Source organism: Lepeophtheirus salmonis, chromosome 3 (assembly GCF_016086655.4).
Source record: "Lepeophtheirus salmonis chromosome 3, UVic_Lsal_1.4, whole genome shotgun sequence".
NCBI lineage: Eukaryota > Metazoa > Arthropoda > Copepoda > Siphonostomatoida > Caligidae > Lepeophtheirus > Lepeophtheirus salmonis.
In genome coordinates, this window is record NC_052133.2 from 21,431,822 (window position 1) to 21,452,961 (window position 21,140).

At 31.4% G+C, this 21,140-nt stretch overlaps 1 protein-coding gene across 1 annotated transcript; it reads right to left on the reverse strand.

Annotated features, from left to right (window-relative positions):
- Positions 1 to 771: 771 nt before the first annotated feature.
- LOC121114625 (neuropeptides capa receptor) lies at positions 772 to 3,850 on the reverse strand. The gene is made up of 7 exons (XM_040708649.2): positions 3,601 to 3,850; positions 3,348 to 3,540; positions 3,197 to 3,287; positions 2,409 to 2,673; positions 2,160 to 2,358; positions 1,896 to 2,099; positions 772 to 1,419 (listed from the first exon to the last, which is right to left on the reverse strand). The coding sequence occupies exons 1-7, from the start codon at positions 3,748 to 3,750 to the stop codon at positions 1,079 to 1,081; spliced, it is 1,443 nt and encodes a 480-aa protein (XP_040564583.1). The 5' UTR covers positions 3,751 to 3,850; the 3' UTR covers positions 772 to 1,078.
- Positions 3,851 to 21,140: the final 17,290 nt, after the last annotated feature.

Sequence of the window (21,140 nt, forward strand, 5' to 3'; positions counted from 1 at the left end):
CATAACAATATAATGCATAATAAAACTACCATATTATATTTTTAGACAAAATAACATCACGAAGGATCGATATCCCCTTCTTTAAGGACCAATAAGTGGGACTGGATCCTATATAAGGACTGATACAACACTAAACACTTATTGGTAAGTCCTTGGTAATGTTAAACATGCCTCTTCTCACAAAACAGCACGAAACAAAAACTGGTGACCGAATTAGATGAGAAATTGCTGAGAGTATTGAAGATAATTTTGTTAATATCAGTAATAATTATGTATAATATCAAGCGGTATAAATGTTCAATTTCAAATTGATGGATAATGAAGTGAAGAAGCGGGATTTTTGGCAAGTGTTTTAGGTTTGTGTACAAATTATAGACCACAGGCTTACAGCGAATAAAAGTAGAGTAACTAAGTATTATTGTAATACCTTCATCAAGTTATATTTAAATTATTTATTTGTGTTAAAGACTACATTAATAAGAATAGCTAAATTTTGTAAGTTTCCAATTATTTGCAAGAAGTAAGTATATTTATAATACTTAATTGGAAGTATTGTTTTAATAGAATTGTAATTAACTGGGAATTATAGAGCCGTATTGTATATATAATAGTTGTTGGTTTTTTTTGTTTGTTTTTTTCCTTTGTAAAATTAAGGAAAAAACTTTATACTTTTTGATGGGTGGTATCTTACTTTGTTAATAAAAGATGAGTTATAAGATTAGTTATACCTAAAGTCAAAAAATTATATTTAAAAACCCATGCACACAAAAATATATTTGAAGGATTCTATTTTCGATTTATAAATGACAATTATTAATACTTTATCAAGTCATCGAGTATCAAAAAGAATACACATTGTAGCATGCATATAAGTTTAGCTCGGATTCAATCAGTCCGGGTTTACATCCAAACGAATAATAGTTTGTTCGTAGTACGGGCTTGTGTCTCTAATATTCTGGATTCAAAGTGTTGGATCTATTTACTCGGGCCATATGAAGCGCTGCTCTTTGAGTAAAATGAATTTGAACAGTCTAAAGAAGAATCCCAAGTCTTTGTAGTGAAACGCTGTCCTCTTGTACTATTCTACTCCTGGTTTGACATTTCGAAAAGTATAAGTACGATATTTGGATGATTTGGAGCCATTCCTTTGATATCGAAGGGTGTAACTACTATCTCTCTCAGGAGGGATGGATTTACATGTCCCAGAGAGTATTTTTTTCAATGCATGTCGATATTTAAGGGACATCATGTTATATAAAATGGGATTTAGTGTAGCAGAGAGATAATAAGTGAAGCCTGATAGGTAGTGAAGGTATTCGTTGACTGTTCGAAAGGCAGGCGAGTTTTTAAAGTACACAAATGCGAGACGTTGAGCATGAAAGGGAGCCCAGGATACAAAGAATATTAAAACAACGGCAGCTGAAAATACAATGACAAATTATTTTATTTTTAAATAGTGATTATTTTATACTGTACAAGCGAAACCTGGAGAAAAGACGGATTCTTTTTCTAAGGACACCATTAAAAATTGTAAATAATATAACTTTTTTTTTAAAATAGCAATCAATTTTAGGCTTCAGCTAATGCCTGTCTAGGAGAAGGACCAAGGGAAACGGTGTCCCCTGCAACTATACTTCAGGGAGTGCAAACAAAGGAGAAAAATTAAACAAGGGCAAAGTTCTTGTTATTTTAAACTAAAACCAAGACTTACGATAAAAATTGTCAAGGGGTGGCAAATTAAGTAAAAACTAAAAAAAAAAAAAGGTTGTTGTATTTAAATATTAACCAAAAGAACAGTACCTTACCACTCTACGTCTGATTTCAACATAAGGATCTGGGGCATAGTCTGAAATGTCCCCCACCTAAAAACATACCATACATAAAATCTATATTACCAAGGAGAAGGATGATGCTTTTCTTATCGGAACGAACGCGCGGAACAAAGGAGTCGGTTTCCTCAGTGTGAATTGATTTATCCTCATTAGAAACTCCTCTGAATTGTAGTTCATCACCATTTAGGATCGTTATATCATTTACACCTCCTTCGGACTCCATCCTTGCTCCTTGGTTATTGGACAAGCTATTTGATCGAGTCGGACCTAGTGTAAGGCTTATAGCTTATTCCTTTCATCTCTGTAAAAAATATATTATTAACTTACCTTTCATTTTAAAGGAAGAGTAAAGCTTATTTGAGCGTGGATTAACTGAAGTTTTAAGGGAATGAGGGATACTCGGTAAGTTCCTTTGTATATTTGACGATTGCCGAAGAGCAATCCCCATCCGGAGATAGAGAACAGCAAGGGACCCCATAGGATATATAAAGAACAAAAAAGTAGAGATTTCATAAATGGGATAACTCTGCGAGAAAATGAATTATTATGAGATGGATTGAGGCTATATTGACCTACCTTGGGATATACATTACTATCCAAAAGAGCACAGAATGCAGAGTCATTAATGTAGTTTCCGGAATGAAAGGGCCTATCGATGTAATTCACTTTTGTAAAGAGAGCAAAGGGAATGGCAAAGAGGAAGCTAATGGTCCAAATTATGCATAAAATTCGGACAGTTCGTTTAAATCCGGACATGGTATGTGAGTAAATCGGATGACATATGGCCAAATATCTCTCTGATGAAAATGCAACAATTGTTAAAACTGAGGAGTATGAAGTCCTAGGTACAAAAGACTAAAGTTAGATCGCAATTGTACGACAGGGTTAATGACCAAAGTAGAAAAGGTTCATGAATCTATTGTGCACATAGGTTACCGCCTGGTCTGGCTGTGTATTTTCAACTCAGAATTCACCAATCCCCTTTAAACTCATGAGTAAATTAGAAGGGGAATTTACTCATGAGTTTAGTGAATAAACTGGATAATGGAATATAAATTGAATAAATACGTACTCGAAAAGTATGGAGGGCAAGGAATACTTTGGTATTATAGTCGAATAAAACCAACATTATGAAGGCTGTGTACGACAAAATCACAGTATTCAAATGATACAGGCTAAAATAAAACCAGCCTTCAAATTACTTGTTCATGTGGATAGCTTTTATTTGGTGGCTTTGTAGCAAATATTTAAAAAATATATTATTGATACAACTTGATTTTTTTTTTAATGTTTAAAAGGAACATTAACAACTTGAAAATTGATTTCCTCTAATCCTAGAATATTAATAAAAGAGTTGGACTTACATTTCTGACACAAAAGATCTTCCCTTACAAAGGATTTCTCCAAACAACCAGGGATACTGTTGCCAATATATTGTCAAATCATTTGGTAATCCTGGATACAGACAAAAAAATACTTAGTTAAAAAAAATGGAACTGAAGGGATTCACTTAACCTAGTATAAGGATCAACAAATCTGAAATTGAAAGTGAAAAAAGATAGTAGTTGGTAGGAGTGTGCATGGATTTATTTTTAACAATCACAAAGCACACAGCCAAATTTCCAAGGACTCCAGATATGAATAAAATCAGGTACATGCAAGTAATGGGAATGAGAACGCGGAGACCAACGTTTTTGGGACCTAGGACCTACAGAGAAGACAATGAGGTAAAAAAAAATGATGAGGGCCAGATGCAAAACTAACAGACCTGACCAAGGAACTCCTCATCCGTAAAATTACTATTGTTCAGTTGTCCAAAAAATGGGAATCCACCCCATATACTGATATTGCCCGTGGGAGATACGGTAAAATGGGATGAGTTGGAGAGGGATCTGTTGTTTACTGAGGCAAAGATCATGACGTAGATTCACTCATTTAAAAAAAAAATCAAAATCAAAAATCCCTTTACATAAACAATCTATAAGCAAAATATACACTTGTACGGACATCGAACAACTAGTTTGAGTAGAGGAATTTTTCTGTTCCTTTTTTTTTTTTAACAATTTTTCTCTTCAATTTAGAAGACTTTTCCTTTCTTTTTTTTTATCAAGCGGAGAAAAAATATTGTTTTTGTGTTTTGTTTTTTCAAAGATCAAAACAACACTTAATAAAAAAACTATATTGGATTGAAGACAACCCAAAATCTACTTAATGTTTTATTTATAAATTACTAATCCTATGAAGTATTGAATGGTTTCATTGATTCAAAATTAACCTTTCGCCCTCCCTTCCTTAGTCATTTTGAAATGTAGAGGTTACTCCAAATTTTATAAAACTGGTTTTTTAATTTCATTTAAACTATATTGTATCTCGAAACTTTTTTGTATGCTCTGAAAATAAGAAGCCAAAATTAATGCCTTTTTGTTGCATTTTCTGAGAAGTAGCGATATCTCTAATGACATATAAAATTCAAATATATTTGTCAAAAATAAAATTTGAATGTTTTAACTAAAATAATAGTTAATTATATTTCGGTAAGACCCTAAACTAATATTGGTCCCTTGTTAGTTTCCTGGGGTATTTTTCCATCACAAAGAATAAGATATTATTGTTAATTAGTTATGTGTCGGTCCTTGTTTGGGAACCTGGACTCAGGTACCAAAAGGTTTACCTTATTAATAAATAAAATGAATATTTAAATCGAATCAATGAGGCATCCATTTTTTCCATTTTGGATTAACATTTTACATTAATCATCTTATTCATTGTACAGGTTCAAACTATTAATAAATATACCAATGCGTAGGAAGGAGTGTTATAATTGGTAGGCTAATTTAGGTAATATTTAATATAACCGAAAATTAATTCTAATTAAAGAAGTAATGTAACATGAAAACACTAAATAAATATATGTTTCCACTTTAAGAGGACTCAAGGGTTTTTTATACCTCTCTTCTTCAAACAAGCATTTTTTGTTGTTGTAGTTGCTTCGATTGATTCTCTTTATAGAAAGCTTTTGGTACATGGACATACTTTTGTTGATTTGAATGAGTAGTCGGAACTTGGAGATTTAGTTCTTTGCAACCAACACACATAATATTTTATGGATTTGATTATGTTTTAATGAACAATACATCCATGCCTTTTTTTAAGAATGTTTTTATATATTCTAAGAAACATCATTGGTATATAAAACCCCTTATACATATGTACATCTTATAGAAATCTTCCTATAAAAGAAATTTCCATCGTAAAGGAATTAGTAGATATAAATAGTATTTTTTGAAAAAGAATATTTATTATAGTAAATGAAAAAAATTCTTTCATTCGTTTAGATCAAGAAACTTTATATAATATACTTATCGTGAAGACATGAAAGCTTAAATAATATGTAATAGGTTGGGGAAAGATTAATTTTGGTATTCTTTGCCTTATTTCAATGCTTTATAAATGTCTGGCAGTTATACAATTTAAGCCAAGTAGGCTCCGTTCTGACTGAATATTTGTTGCCAAAGAGAATCCTTCATAACTTCATAATGCCCTTCTTGTAGAAGTCCTTGTCCCTATCTTCAAGAAACTTGGACACTCAATTGTTACTGGCCTATATTTAAGCTAAATTTGTACCCCAAAGCGTTGTAGACACTTGGTGCCAGGTAGGTCCGGACTTCAGGGTGGACGCATAAGAAATTCCCACACTCCACAGCTCCTTGCGCGTCTTCAAAGTTGTGTGTGACCTGGTATTTTTTTATGATGTCTTGTCTCCTATTCACCTATGCTGACCACTTCTATTCGATCTCCAGCTTTAAGAAATCGAGTTGTTCATAGTAGAAGGTAAAATTGAGTGAGAAAAAAATTGATCGAACCACGGGTTTGCAACACGACCCAAAAGAATATCAGCCGTTATACATGGAAAATTTAATTTGTCACTTTCGACATGTTTCTCCCTGTCACGTAGTATAAATGTAAAATATGTCGAATTTCTTCCTTTGAGATCTCCATACTTGACGCAGGATGATTCACAACCAAGCAGTTCAAGCTTAAATCAATAAATCAATTTTCTGTGTTGTTGTTGTTTTTTTGAGCAATTGCAGCGTTTACCAATGTTAGTTTCTTACTTCGCCAGGGTGATACAGTTGTATCTGAGTTGCAAATAGCTAAGGGATTCTTATGGATCTGGGAAAGTGGTTTTAGGGACCAAACGCTATAAAAGAGAGAATAGATGGGGTAGATTATGGATCCAGTTCTCCTACTAAGCTTATCAGGGCCCTATAATATAATAACTAAAATATTTAAGACATGGCTTCCCAAACTTTACTATGTAAACCTGCACTAATACACTTGTAGCTGGTGCCCGCCCTTTATAAGAAACATGTGTACGATGGATATGTGGTCTAAAAGCAATCCTCAAGTTTCCATCGTCCTCCAACCCCCACCCTCCGCCTAGCCTCCTCTCACTGCCCTGATTGGAAACCCATTGTCTTTAAGCAAACTTTGTTTCCAGAAGCCCCTGTTGGAGCTTGGTACACTATTTACTCTCCGTATGGGATAGCTGCGGCCCTGGTTGCATCTAATATCATTTCCAGGCCACATATGTTTTAAGTACCTCTTACCGAACTGAAATTGATTGAGCTAGATCAGAAAAGGTTTTGACTGAAGCTGTTTATTCTAATAATTGCATCTTGTTCGGTAAAGTCCTGATACTTAGTGTTCAAAAAAGCAAGTAAATTTAAAACTTTGCTACATGTATTTATGTACTCTGCAACCAACAAATGAATGATTTCATTGGTTAAAATAAATTTTATTGGTAGTATTCCACATTTGAAATTTCATGTCTCTTAAAATGATTACACTAAATCCAATAACTCCACAACCTAAAATGATTTAACACTACTTATCAACCATTAATTAAATCAAAATATAGCTGTTAAATCAAAATATTGACGAGTTATCTTCTCAAAAAGAGAGTTCTAATTTCATTGATTTTTGGATTGTGCAAAATATTTCCATATGATTTCGTTATGTACAGAAATTGAACTTCATCTTTCATCTCATCTACTTATTTTTGTAGGTACACAATTAGTACCTAATTTTTGTTTGAGCAAATTTGAAATATCATCCTCTTTAATACAAACTTTTCTGTTTACGCCTCACCTCGGCCATTGACATTATACTGGCCGTTGTTTAATTATCAATTCTTTTTTTAAATCCTAAATATGGTATAGAACTTTTGATTAAAATATGTTTTTTTAGATGTTCATTTCTCCATTTTGTTTTGGTTTAAAACCTTCATGATAAAAATGGAGAAATGAAACATCTTTTTTTAGAGATATCAACGGATTTACAACAATAATTGTATATTGACACTTATCAGATATCACTAAAATAAATATATTGTGTTTTTTTACCAGGTATCTAATTTATTGGTATAGCTTATTTCCTTTTATTTAGAATTTCTATCTGAAATGTTGTAAATTTATCGAAAGAAATCATTGTTTTATTACTGTTAAGCATTCAACCAGATATTTTGCCATTTTAGCAACAAAGAACCACACAATATGAAGTCATATTCAACGTCTACGAAGAATGATCACTTTCTATGCAAAATAATATTAATTTAAAACTAATTAACGACAAAAGAATATTTATAACTTATTGAATCAAAACAGAAATACTTATAATAGAGAGGTTGTGCAATTTAAACCGTGAATAGTTTATCTGGATGTTAAGTAATCCATAAGGTATATATCTATAAATTAATAAAACTTCATTTATGAATAATATAGAAAATATAATAAGACACCGTATCTTACTCCGTTTTAGGTAATTTCTCAATATCCTTTGATTCTTCAACAGAATTTGTAGGAGCTCCTTCCGTGGTATCTTTCATGGGCTCAGAAATCAATTCCTTTGGAAGATTTAAGCTGTGATCAAAGTGAATATTCACTTATTTAATGAAATTTATTATGTAAGTATTTAAACAATTATAAATGAAATATACAAAATATATTTTTCTACTTAGTAAAATTTATTAATGATTTAATAGGAATGGATTTATTAATTGGTATATTCTATTTTAATAAATGTATCATTATGAGGTTGTATATATTTATGAACCTGTAATATCTAGCAACCTCTTCCACAGGGTGGTCCAAATAAATGGGGAGCAATTTCAATCCCTTATATCTCGGCTTCTTTAGGTGTCTGATATTATAAAGAAAGGGGGATCTGATTATAAATAAATGAATATCATTAAATATATCTTTCAAACAATAAAAAGTAATGGTTTTCCCTCATTTTTCCAATTTATCTGAACCATAATTAATTAAAAGTTATATTTATTGAACATCAGACAAATTAAAAATAACAAATGATACGATATAAAAGTTATTAATATCTAATCAAACAAACGGAATCAACAAATCATAAATAAAAATGTAAATCATACATATACAAAATTAAATGACACATTTTTCTACAGAATTTTAGCAGAATAAAATTTGTTTTACAGACAAAAATATTAGTGAAAGAGAATCAAACTATCTTTAAAAGTCTAGAATCCTTTTCCTCTTGTCTTAAAGAAATCAGGGGTGAGGCTTAAATTGTATATCTTTATAACCAATGTTCAACAGAAAAAAGGCATCAAAAACAGCATATGCTCAACTAAGTAGAGTTTCATCCCCTGATTTCAAATATGTCCATATTATGTCTCTTCTAGCCTCGTGGCTTTCAGAAAAAGGCCTAACATTTTTTTTCTATTTTTGGCTGTTTTAAAGGTATAACGCTTGTTGAAGCCCTTGGTGTTGCAGATAGGGATAAATTATGTGAATATATTTTAACGCCTAATGTTACAAAATTCCAACAACATTCTTAAAATGTCTTTATCATGCTTATAACTCGAGTTATCGATATTTAAAGTTGAGACTCAGACAGAAAAAATAAGGCTATATTTAGAATCAAGGGGATCAAATTCTACTAAGTTAAGCATATGTTGTTATAGTTCGTAAAAAAACAAGTGTGATTTTGTTGGATAGTTTAATTGTACATATGCACATATCAAGAGCTAAACCTCATAAATAGAATTGATACCAATGTGAGGGATATGAGTCATTTCTGTAATATCTACATCCAGGACACAGAAATACTATTGTCAAAAAAATAGTTTTGTTAGAGTAGGAGACGAAGCACAGTTGACTTCAAGAGAAAATAACTCGAGAACTTCGACGAAGAAGAAGTAGATGGAGAATGAAAACTCTTTAAGTTCCTCACTGGATCTTTCAGTTGATTATTCCATCTTTTTATTGAGCTCCTTAATTCTCATAGAAATATACGATGATTCTGTAGAAGACCTGTAGAAATTTATATATTCTTGAGCATAAATGCAATGATTCAGGACGTCAAAATTTACAAAACCGGACCTGGATTTTAAAGGGCTTCTCCACAACAAACCATTCTTCCATTAAAAGAGAAGATATCCACTGAGTGTAGCAAGAAGAAGGAAGATATCAGAACATAAACATGATGCAGATCCCATTAATTTCAAAATTAGCATTAGGGGAATTTTGTAAGGCATTTGACTAATAACATTAATTATATTCAATATTGTACTAAGGTAAATAGCAAATTGTAGATGATTAATTAGATGGAGACGTTACTTATGACAATGCAAATAATGAATTAAAAAAAAATAAGAGCATACGCAACAACCGTTTCTCCTTTTCTAATCTCAAAACAGTTAATTAATGATACTTTTTGCTCAGCCTTACGTATGTGTGTGTGGGTGAGACAATGCTCTTCTTTTTTTTTTTTTTTTTTCGAGGTATGGCAGGGAGCCAAGTTTTCTCTGGTCTCAAACCCACATTTAAAGGCCTCAAATTCCTGCTTAACGTTCCGAACAAACGTCTCTCTGAGTCCCATAGGTTGAACAATTGTTATGTTGACACTCCTGGGACGGATTTCCATGAGGGCTCCTTGTCTTTTCCAAATATTGGGCACAACATATTCGTCAAATGATTCCACTTATTTCCAACTGCTGCAAGTTTGAGCAAGCTATCTAAGAAAAAAAAAATAAGCTTCTTAAGTGCTCGCGTTTGCCCAAGAGAGCACCTCAAATTGGCGGCATCGATAACTTGCACAACCTATATTTGGTAACTATAATATCTATTCAATATTTATATTTCTTAATTTTTTTCTTTTATTTATTTGATGAGCCCTATGAGATAAATTTATAAAACTTGAAAAAAGTAAAAAAAAACAACTTTATTTACACTTTGTAGTTGTAGCATATGATACTATTATTAAGTAAGAATTAGACATCAGGGAAAAGTTGAATATTTTTTTCCAACAATATTTTATACTTGAGAATGAATAATCTAAAATAGTACAGAGTGGGTACTCAAAGCTTGCAGTAACTTGAATGAATTAAGAACTAGAACGGGCACTCGGTAGAGCCCAAACCTCCACCTTTGGTCATTTTTTCTAAATACTATACATAATTTCTTCTCTATGTTAGAGGGAAAAAGGTGCAATGTTGAATTTAATTTAACTTTATATATATTGCATTCATATGTGTTATATTTTTACAGGGTGAGGATTTTAAATCCGAAACAACTTTTGTAAAACAAAAGTTGCAATTATAGTTCTGAATCGTATATTGTTGCACGTTAATAGTCTTCTACAGTATTGACTTTCCAAAATGATAAATATGATAAATTACGAAGGAACTGACAATCTCATTACTATGTCTTGGATATTCCCTCAAAAAATGGCTTCCTTCGATGAAGTTTAATAAGAGGTGTTTTCTTCATTCTCACTCACAAATGAGATTTGGGATTAGAAGTTAGATCTAAAAGGTATGAAAGAATATCTTCTATAAGAATTAGCTCTTTATTCCGCAGAATTTAGTCATAATTGATAGTCACTTTTGGAATACTCATCCAAGTTTCACCTCCGAAAAAATCTTTCGCTAAACGATCTACAATTCCATGATCGATTACTTTCATATAACAAATGAGGGTTATGAATGGAATGTGGGATACGACATTGTCTCCAAGATCACGATTAATCACTTTTTAACAATAATTAATTATTCTATCCTACAATTGTTAGTTAATGGAAGAATTATTTATTATTTATTTTCAAGGCTCTATCGAAGAGATTGCGTGGGTAGTTAGTGTCTATCCAGATGTTAAGTAGTCTATGTAAAAATTAAGTGAAGAATGTCCCAGAAATTCTGGTAGGTGTAAAACCCCAATAAATTCCAGTAATATTGGATCTTAAGAGAAAATCCCTACTAGCTATATATTTACCATTCTCTTTTACCCTCTAATGGCAGATCATAAAATGGCCTCAAATTTGCAATTATAATAATTTGACAAATTATAGATTGACTTAAGTATTCATTAAATATAAGTAAACATTATACTATTACAATTACTCATAGAGATAGAAAATAGAGAGTGCTTACTTGATGAAAAAATTGAAGGGAGAGACAACTGATGAATACAAACAACATATGGATCAAAACATTCAAATATTATATAGTAAATAGCCGTTTCGTCTGACTTAATAATGTGATTTTAGGGGCCTAATGGATAATGAGGGTACTCAACATAGTTCAAATGTTCCTCTTTTATCTTATCAAAATGGCAAGTATAAATATGAAATCTGGAAAATGTGCAATAGTTTTTTTATTGCTATAATAATTCATCAATGTCAATTTTCACTCTTAGGAAGGAGTAAGATCTCTTAAAAGAATCTCCACGATTTGTGTTTAAATTCCTCTTGAATCGCATGAAGCCTAACACAACACAATGAAAAACATTTTCATAATTGATTTATAAATAATAATATTCTCGTTGGTTCTAGTACATACTATTTTTATAAAAAATGTTTTAGAATATTTAAGATAAATAAACATCTTATCAATGAAGTATAATTTATTCTTAAAAAAATTATATATTCTAATAAAATTAAGTCTTTAGGTATATCATTGATATTTTTAAATTATTGATTCTTAAACTGCATAAAATTCGTGAGAACACTAGAAATCTTGGTTCCTTTTCCAGTCTCAGTTTTCAGCTTTCCCAAGTGATACAGATCGTACTTGGGGGATTTAGAAAGTACCGCCGTTCTGGAAGTACAATTGAATGCAATGCAAGCAGGCATTGAGCTCTACGAATAAAACAATAAGAATGCATCAAGTTCCAATGATATCCACTACGACAAACTTACCTAATACCAAACTCCTTTTGTAAAAATTAGAAGGTTATTTCATCGCTAATTATTAATTTGTTTTAAGATTTTAAGAATATTATTCGTAACAGAAAGACGTATGTCGACTTAATAACTGATTGTTTTTATCCTAATGTTTCTTTATTGTTCATCAGCTGAATGCTTCAATAAATTGTCCTTGTCATTCTAGAGAGTTAAGTATTCTATACTTTATATCTCTAATGATGTCAACAAGTAAGTGACGCCGTCAAAAAAGAAGAAATAGTTAACCAAAACATTCGAATTGTAATAGTTAGCTATGTTAGAAACATAGAGGGCGCTTCAAATATAATCATTCTTTTAAATGTTTATTGCAATATAATAATTAATTACTATAGTTACATCAATTTGGAAATGTTAAATTGAAAAAGATTCGTGAGTATTCTACGAACTCTAGTCCCTTAAATCCTTTCATTTTCCATAATGAAATCATTTTATAACTGCATAACCTTTTGAAATGGATTTAATTAGTGGAATTTATGGTTTGGTTCAGGAGTTGAATCAAAGAGATGATCATTAATAGAAAGAAAGTTCTATTTTTTTCTTCAAACAGATTTTTTTTTTAAACAGTTTTACTTATACTTTAAAATTGTTGAAGTTTATAAGTGGAAATACTATGTTTTTCATTCTTTTACTCAAATATTACTTTTTCTCGTCTGCTGTCGCAATGTCAAAGTATTTCTCTTGCTATTGCTCAATAGCATCCCTTTATATATTTTACCTTTATATAATTACACTTTCTGATCTAGGAATTATCTTTGAAGTCCATGTAAAGGGAGTGGGGATCAAATTGTCGCCAAAATATTTTTCTACAAAAAACAACACAAAATATACATTTTTTAACTTTGTTATTGAAAATCAAAACTATGACGAGCATATAGGTATAGAGTAGCCATTTATTTGATATAATCACCGTTGGCATCAATAACAGCCTCAGTACGGCCTCTGAACCAGCTGCAGGCTCTTCTGACCATCCCATTGTCCATGTTGCGGAATACCTCCTTGATGGAGTTCATCAGGCTGGCCTTGGTGTCTGTTGGTATGTCTCTCGACATAGCCCCAGACAAAATAGTCCAAAGGATTAAGGTTGGGAGAGTTAGGAGGCCACAAATCCTTGGTTACGACGTCATAACAGTTCTCGGTTAACCACTGCATGGAGATTTTGGACACATGGCAGGGTGCTGAGTCCTGTTGCCACACCCAGGGCCTGTCTCCAGCCTTCATGGACCTGGTAGGGTCATCCTCAACCATCTTCTTCACCTTGTCGACAAAGTCGGTGTCCTTGACCTTCCTGTCGGCGCCCTCCTCCTTGGGTGCCCTCTTTATTGTGGCATCAACATCCCAGGTGTCCTCTTGCTTCTTACGGATACGCTGAACAGTCCGTAAATACACTCCTAAGGTTGAAGCAATCATTGAATTGGAGATTTCACCTCCATTATTAACCAATGCCATGACTACGCCGGACCTCGAAAGCTCCTCGTTCCACTTATAGCTCTTTATCTCCTCATATGATGACGGCATGATGCTAACTGAACTACGTATCGTCAGCTGACGAGAATAGCTTTTCTATTTGGTAACCAGTTTTTTATTTGATAATGTCGTCTTCAAGTTATCAAGGTTTAAAGTAGGCGACAATTTTATCCCCGCTCCCTGTATGTAAATTAAAAACATTTCCTTTTCTAAAAACGACCGAGACGCGAACCTAGACACACTAAGTTCAAGAGAATAATTTCTCCCGAGCACGTTGTCCATTGAGCTACGTCGTTCCATTTTCCTTTTTTGTTTATTTGTTATGAGCCCCAATTGAATTTGAATTTAATAATAATATATATATTGAATAATATTATTATTATGCAACTCTCTATCGTTTTGTAAACAATATGAATGTGGGTTTTAACCACTGAGCGTGCATAGTGAGTACCGGGGGTTCTCTCTCGGGATCCCCTTTTTCCGTGATTTCTGTGGGTTTTACACCCTTTATTTAATTATTTCATGGCAAGTTTTATTTTATAAAATATAATTCATAAATATTATTCCATATCTGCACAAAAGTTGGGTATTCGGAGTATGATATGGGTATTTGGAAGAAGGATGAGATATGAAAGTTCAGAAGCCTCATATTTTTATAAAATTTATAATTAGTTGGATTTTATTTGTGTGTGCAATTTGACTTTTAGAAACTATTACAGCAACAACAGTTTCAATTTGTCTTTCGTTTTTTTTATCTGTAGGAGCTTTAGTTTCTTACACTCTTGGACTTTTAGAAAATCCCGAAAATTTTATTCCTACTAACTTTATAATTACAACATCCCACATATATTCAACAAGAACGATATTTTTTATATTCTTACACTAATTTGAATTACCTATATTCCTAGTAAATTGGGGGGAAAAGGTGTTTGATTTGGCTCTTTCAGCTAATTAATTTAAATTAATTAATTTTTGATCGAGTAGAATAGGCTCTTAGTAACTTTATTTATTTATTTTTTAAACTTATGTACTTAAATAAAACCCAAATTATATTAGAACTAGATTTTTAAATCTTTTCGCATATATAATGTAAGTTTCTATAAATATCCTATATTTAGCATAAAGATAAAATATTTTGATATAAATGTGTATTTAATTGAAGTGTCCCCAATTCGGTACATCAGCCATACAGACATGTATAATTAATTATATGGTCAAATATGTCATATTGGACAGACAATTACAAAATGTCTTTATTTGTATTTATTAGTCGATAATACTTAAAATAATGATTACATGAGCACATATCTCATGGAATTCATAGCACAAAATTGTCAGAACGGATACGGAGCAATCAAAACACGTGCACACCTATTTTAAATGGTTTAAAAGTAACTGAAATTCCATGCGTGTTTTTGCATAATAAATAGTTGTTTGTGTTGTTCCAATTGTGTACTTAACCGGTGTAATAAGTTTCTTGCTGATTAATTCACAGTTGTTTGATTTATAAGTAACTTTCTATACGCACCAAATTTGGCACATTGGGTCATAGGTATCGAAAAAATAAATACTTTCTTTTTCCTACTGATGGATTAAGTAATCTCTCGTTCTATACGCTTGCACGGTGTACACTCGATGGTGTTAGAAAGATAAGGTTTCGTAGCAAAAAAACTTATAAAAAACGTTTTTGTAATTGTTTGTGCAAATGTCAAATATTGACAACAGAAAAGATGAAATACACATATTTTATCTGCGAAGAAGGTGAAACCCCTAGCTGGACGGCTGAAAATGCAAAAAGTTTTTATCGTTCAGATAATGTAACAGCCAATCACACGTAATTTTGGTTTCGTCAATTCCATTTTAGTAATTTCATTTTATTAACGTCAAAAATGTAGCAGGCTCTAATAGGCCAATGTTTGAAATGTGGATAAAATAATGGAAATGGTCGAGTTCAACTGTTCTGTTTGCACTGTTTTGATTGTCAAGGAGATAAAAATTAATGGAAATAAATCCCTTGAAATTATGGATTTCTTTTAATTAATCCAATATTTCATATAAAAAGTATTTTCTACTTCTGCAAAAGGAAACTTTAAAAAAAAATTAAATTGTACCTTTTAATTTTCTGCAATAAATTTTGCTCTTATTCATAATTTATTCTATAATATTTCTTATGGCTTTATGTCTTTACGTTGGTCAAAATTAAAGTTTTAGCAAAATAATTAAGATAAATCCCGTTTAAAAATATAAGCTTTAAGATTTTTTTAAAACTACTGAATTGGTTTGAAGATTCAGAAACATTTAATAACTTTTATAACATAAATACATAAATTGGAACTTAATTCAAATAGAAGTATTAATAATATTGTGCAACGAAATCAAGGTCTTGGAACAGGTGCTGTCTAAAACCCTTATTGTTTATTGTTATTTAAGCCATAGAATAAAAATGTGATACATACATTTTCAATTGCAGAAAGTTAAGTGGATCATAGCGTACATTTTTCCCAATTGAACTAGGCCTGCCAAGTCTAGCTCTATCAGGCATTTGTTGTAACAAGCCTCGACAAAATTTAAGGAAGGAACAATTATATTTTGAACGATGAAGCAACCAAGAATTTCTAACTGTGACCAACTGAATACAGCCAACACCATTTTTTAAATATAATGCATATTCGATTGCAATTGATGCTTTTGTCCATTCTAATAGTTCCACCCATTAGTTGATTGTATTGATGAATAGCATTAGGATGTTCCACAATTCTTCTTTTTTTTCTTCTTTAAAGAACATCTTTGGGTTGTTTTTTTGTTGGCTAGACGGAATGAATATTAGAGATTACTGTAACAACAGTATTGTCAAGACAGCGTATTATAGAAACCATGTTCTTGAAGTCAACTTTTGCATCGGCTATTCCTCTATCTTGTTTTTTCAAACTTTTAGCATTGGTTATTTTAGGAATTCAATTCTCACGGAAAGTACCAGTCGTACTGAAGTTTATGCTTGATAGATGAACTACCAAAGGGAAACTAGTGAAATAATTAGCGAAATAAAAGTCAAGATCCAAGGTCTTTGTGGCTCGCTAAAAACAGCTTTGTTGCTCAATCAGAAGGACTATAAAGCACAACTTGGGATTATTTTCTTTCACAAGGACACTACACAAACTTCTGACAGAGGATATGAAAGCCAGAAGGCTCAAGATGTGCAAGAAAATCCTCGTATGGATCAAGTCAAATGGGTCAAGTATGAAAATTTTCTCGGACAAGAACATTTTCACAGTTGATCAATTCCACAGCCGCCGGATCCACTGCTGGTTTGTGGAAATGAAAGAAGGGGTACAAAGGGTTTACCACACCAAATATCCGGTCCTTACAATGGTCCTTGGCGTTGTAACAGATGGATAGATGATGCCTCCCAATGTTACTCTTTAAAACTATATTTCCTCGCTTTCACGAGAGTAAAGACTGTCTGGTTTTATACAACTTTCCTGCAAAAGCCAAAAGAGTACGAAATTTCATAATTTGCTTGTGCATCCAAAATGTGTTTTCGATAGATCTGCAGGCTTTCTTCGAATAGGTTCCTCCCCTCCTTTTTATCTACTTTTGTATTTCATCTTCAATGCTTATCGCCATTTTGACCATTGCTTGGGCCATTTTTCTCTATCAAAGAAATATTCATCGACAACACAAGCCTCCCCTAAACATTTTTTTATTCTTCATATTTTCTGCGTCATTGTTTCAACATATTCTCCTTCTCACTAACTATAAATTTTTTACAATTTCCTTATGTCAAGCTACTCTCAAAAGGGACAGATCCATAAATTAACCATTCTGAAGAATTTTGGATTGATTTATCCATCATATTAGAACTGTTCTTTGATATACCAAATATTATCTGATTGGTCTATTGAAACCAGAGTAGCATTCAAAGACTTATCATACTCTATAGCCTAAATTCTAGCGTTCCTACAGTTGAGTTAATTATGACCCAGGCTAAAGCAATTTTGACAATGTAATTGACTTTCTCTAAAGCCTAATTTCATTAGAGAAACATCTATAAGACCAATCTGGGGAATTATATTCGAGAAAACTCCAAATACTACTATATCATCTACATAAATCCATACCTCTCTATACCTTTGATATTTACCCTCAGCCACTCGCCTTCTCAACTCCAAAAGGGTGTCTGCAGAATTATATTGAGAGGGAGGGAGGGGGTTTGGTTTTGCAATTTTATTGAAAAAAGCCATAAATTTGTACAAATTATTACATTTTCAGGGAAAAAAATTCAAAAATCGAAAGCTGTTCAAAAAAATTTCAAAAATTAAATTTAAATACTTCATTTTGTAAAATTTTTTTTTCTAAAATTCACTTTTTATTTTTCAGAAAACTAAACTTTTTGAAAAAATATTTCATAAATGAAATGATCTAAAAAATATATAGTAAAAAGCAACAATTCTTCAATTTGAAGGGGCTACAGCTTCTCCACCCCGCCCCCACGGACGCCCCTGCTCCTACCTCCATATATAGTACAAAGCCCCTTAGTATAATTTGAGATTTCCCATGAAAGGGCATGAGTATTGTTTACAAAATGTTCGATTTTCACCTCTATAGAAATTATTTATAGTAGCACCATCTTGCAGTAAAATCAGACAAATTTTTGAGTACTATTTAATATATTTATTATTTTTTAGTTTTTTTTTTTTAAATTATTATTGATATTTATTTAACATATATTACATAAATATACACCTATTCAATATTATTGATAAAATGATGTACTTTCCATAGAATGTGGATCTACAACATTCTTACATAAATATATTAAAATATATAATCTCTTGTTCATCCATACATAATATTTAAAAAGTACTTGGTATATTTTTATTTACACCTGCTAAACGCACAGGTAGTACATACCTATAAATGCTTTATAAACACAGGAAATGCAACGCCTCGTGTGATGATTGATGTGACTTCTCACCCTCCCGCGCGCTCGTAAAGAGACAAGCAGAATAATGTAAAGTTATACACACAAAAGAGATTAATATATATAAAATCAAATATCTTCCATACTTCTTTCCTAGATGAATTATTTGTTAGTTCAAATTCAAGAATGAATTTGGGAGGCAAGGGAAATAAATTGCAAAGGAATACTTCTTTAATTTAAACAATCACACTAGCCTGCAAATACAAGCAAGTACTTTAATATTTACTGATTGAACATGGCATGCAATGAGCCAATTTGATGTTTACCTCCCAAATATTTAATCAAGGCAGGAATGATAACTATAATTAATTAATATGAAATTGCAATTTTAATTCTTTATAGAAAAAAAATAACAATTTTGTTCCTCATGATTGTTAGTTAGAAATGTCTTTGTAGGCCAAAATGTGGTATTGACTTCGACTGATAAAATTGTCTCTGTAAGTGTCCTTACACAATATGAAATAGGTCTTGTAAATCTGGCGAGCACAAACGATGTCGACAATAAATATATTATTCCAATAAGAAAAAAAGTTGATGGGGCTATGAAAATTAGGTTTTTATATTTACATCCTTTTGCGACAAGTTAAACCCCGTGAGGGAATTATTGGCAAAAATATTATTGGAGAAGGAAAATTCGCCAAAGGACAATTTGCTAAACGGATATTTTGTTGAAGGACAATTGGGGACATTTTGGCGAAAAATGATACTTGAATATATAATTAGCATATAAACAATACTTAATTGTTAAAGTATCATTCTAAATTGTATTAAAATATGCAATCATACATATAAATATATAATGTTATTTTGGAAAATGATATATAATAATCATTAATTAAAATAGTAAATAAAAAAATTATCCTTCGACGATATGTCTGTTTGTAAAATTGTCCTTTGTCATATAGTCCTAGAACCATTCAAAGCTATGAAAATGTTAATTCAAGAAAAGTTTTACTATATATATATATGATTTGTTACAAAATTTCATGAAAGAATTTTTCCTCTCCTGGTTTAACGTCAGCAAATACATTTGTTCCTGTGTTGGCTATTTCCTCTTCAATGCCTTATCTATCCAATCATACATTTATGTGTAAAAAAAAATATTTCTAATAATTATTATTTTTTATATATATCACTTAACAACTTGATGTAATACTCTCTAGGAGTCCAACAGCACTCTGTATCAAAGTTGAATAAACTTTGTTTTATTTTGTTTTTACTTTTTGGCATGTACAATTATTTATCCATTGTTAAGCATACTTATTGTAATTAATGACAGAGTCTTAATTCCTATTGTCAAAGCCACCACAAAGTGAATATAATCTAAAAATAATAGGTCTTGTAATTAATTAACTAAACTTTCTAGGGAAGTTAAGCTATAAATGTATATTTTGAATTTAAATTATTCTTTGTATTTTAAAAATAAAACAAAGCTAATTCTTTAATATGTATAATTTTTTTATTTGTTCAACTAATTTCCAGACTTTATTTAAAACAAAAGCTCATGCTTTAATTCAATTTCACACTTCTCCTGATGAATGATCTGGATTGATAAAGAGATCAAACTCAGTTTGGGAAGTGTACAGGGTTGAGCAGAAAAACATGTACTGTTAATTAATGCTAATTTTTTAATTAATATAGGAAGGTTTAGTGATTATTTTTTGACGTTCTAGTTCAGCCATCCTTTATGATTAAACAGGCTCAAATAAACATATATTCGTCTCGTCATCATGAGTGAGCAAAAAGACAAAAGGCAGTGCATTTCAGATGTCTTAGATGTTGTAGTTGAGGGCCGAGGATCATGTATATATTATGTGAAGTGCTCCAGAAGCAATTTTTTCAAGGCAGCCAAAAAAATATGGAAGACATAGTTTAATGTGAGATCCAAAGTTCCTGTCCAACTTGTAGAAGAACCTTGAAGACTCCACCAAATCGATGAATTGCCTCTGTAATGACTTCTCCGTGGCTACTAGGACCATCATGACCTTCATACAACTTCTGGCAGTGGGGATAAAGACCAGGAGGCTCGAGATTTCACATTTTGCTGTCCAACACTGTAACTTGAACATGGGGAAGTACTCTAAGAAGACAATGCCTGACCGCACAAAATGATAATTTAATGGATTAAGAACCTGGTAAATTTATAAATTTTAAATATATGTTTGTTTGTTTTCTTTTATATAAGAATACATACATCCTATTTTACTGGATTTATTTGCATTTTAGGCTTTGTTCTGCATTTTAGGCCTTTTTCTGCATTTATATTCGTATTTTTGAGTTTCTTATTAGGATTTTTACTTGCATATTTATCATCATTTGTATGTGTTATTTGGACATTATTAGTAATGAATTATTACAAAAAAAAACGACATTGGATCAACCCTCTGAATAAAAGAAAAATGCATAAAATAGTTAGTAGATACATGCTTCTACATTCCAAAGATGTTTTAATTATTTCCGTATCTTTTTCTGAATCAGAGAAAATTTTGCACGAACAAAAAATTATTTTAATATTCAATAAATTCCTTCTTATTGATGAAAATAATTAACATTCGAATTAGTAGCAATAAAAAGACAAATAACCATAT

Coding starts and splice junctions, on each gene's coding strand:
- LOC121114625 (XM_040708649.2), bottom strand. CDS start 3,750: ATGATCTTTGCCTCAGTAAACAACAGATCCCTCTCCAACTCATCCCAT. Junction 3,541..3,600: donor ATGAGGAGTTCCTTGGTCAG/GTCTGTTAGTTT, acceptor TCTTCTCTGTAG/GTCCTAGGTCCCAAAAACGT. Junction 2,359..2,408: donor ATAGTAATGTATATCCCAAG/GTAGGTCAATAT, acceptor ATTTTCTCGCAG/AGTTATCCCATTTATGAAAT.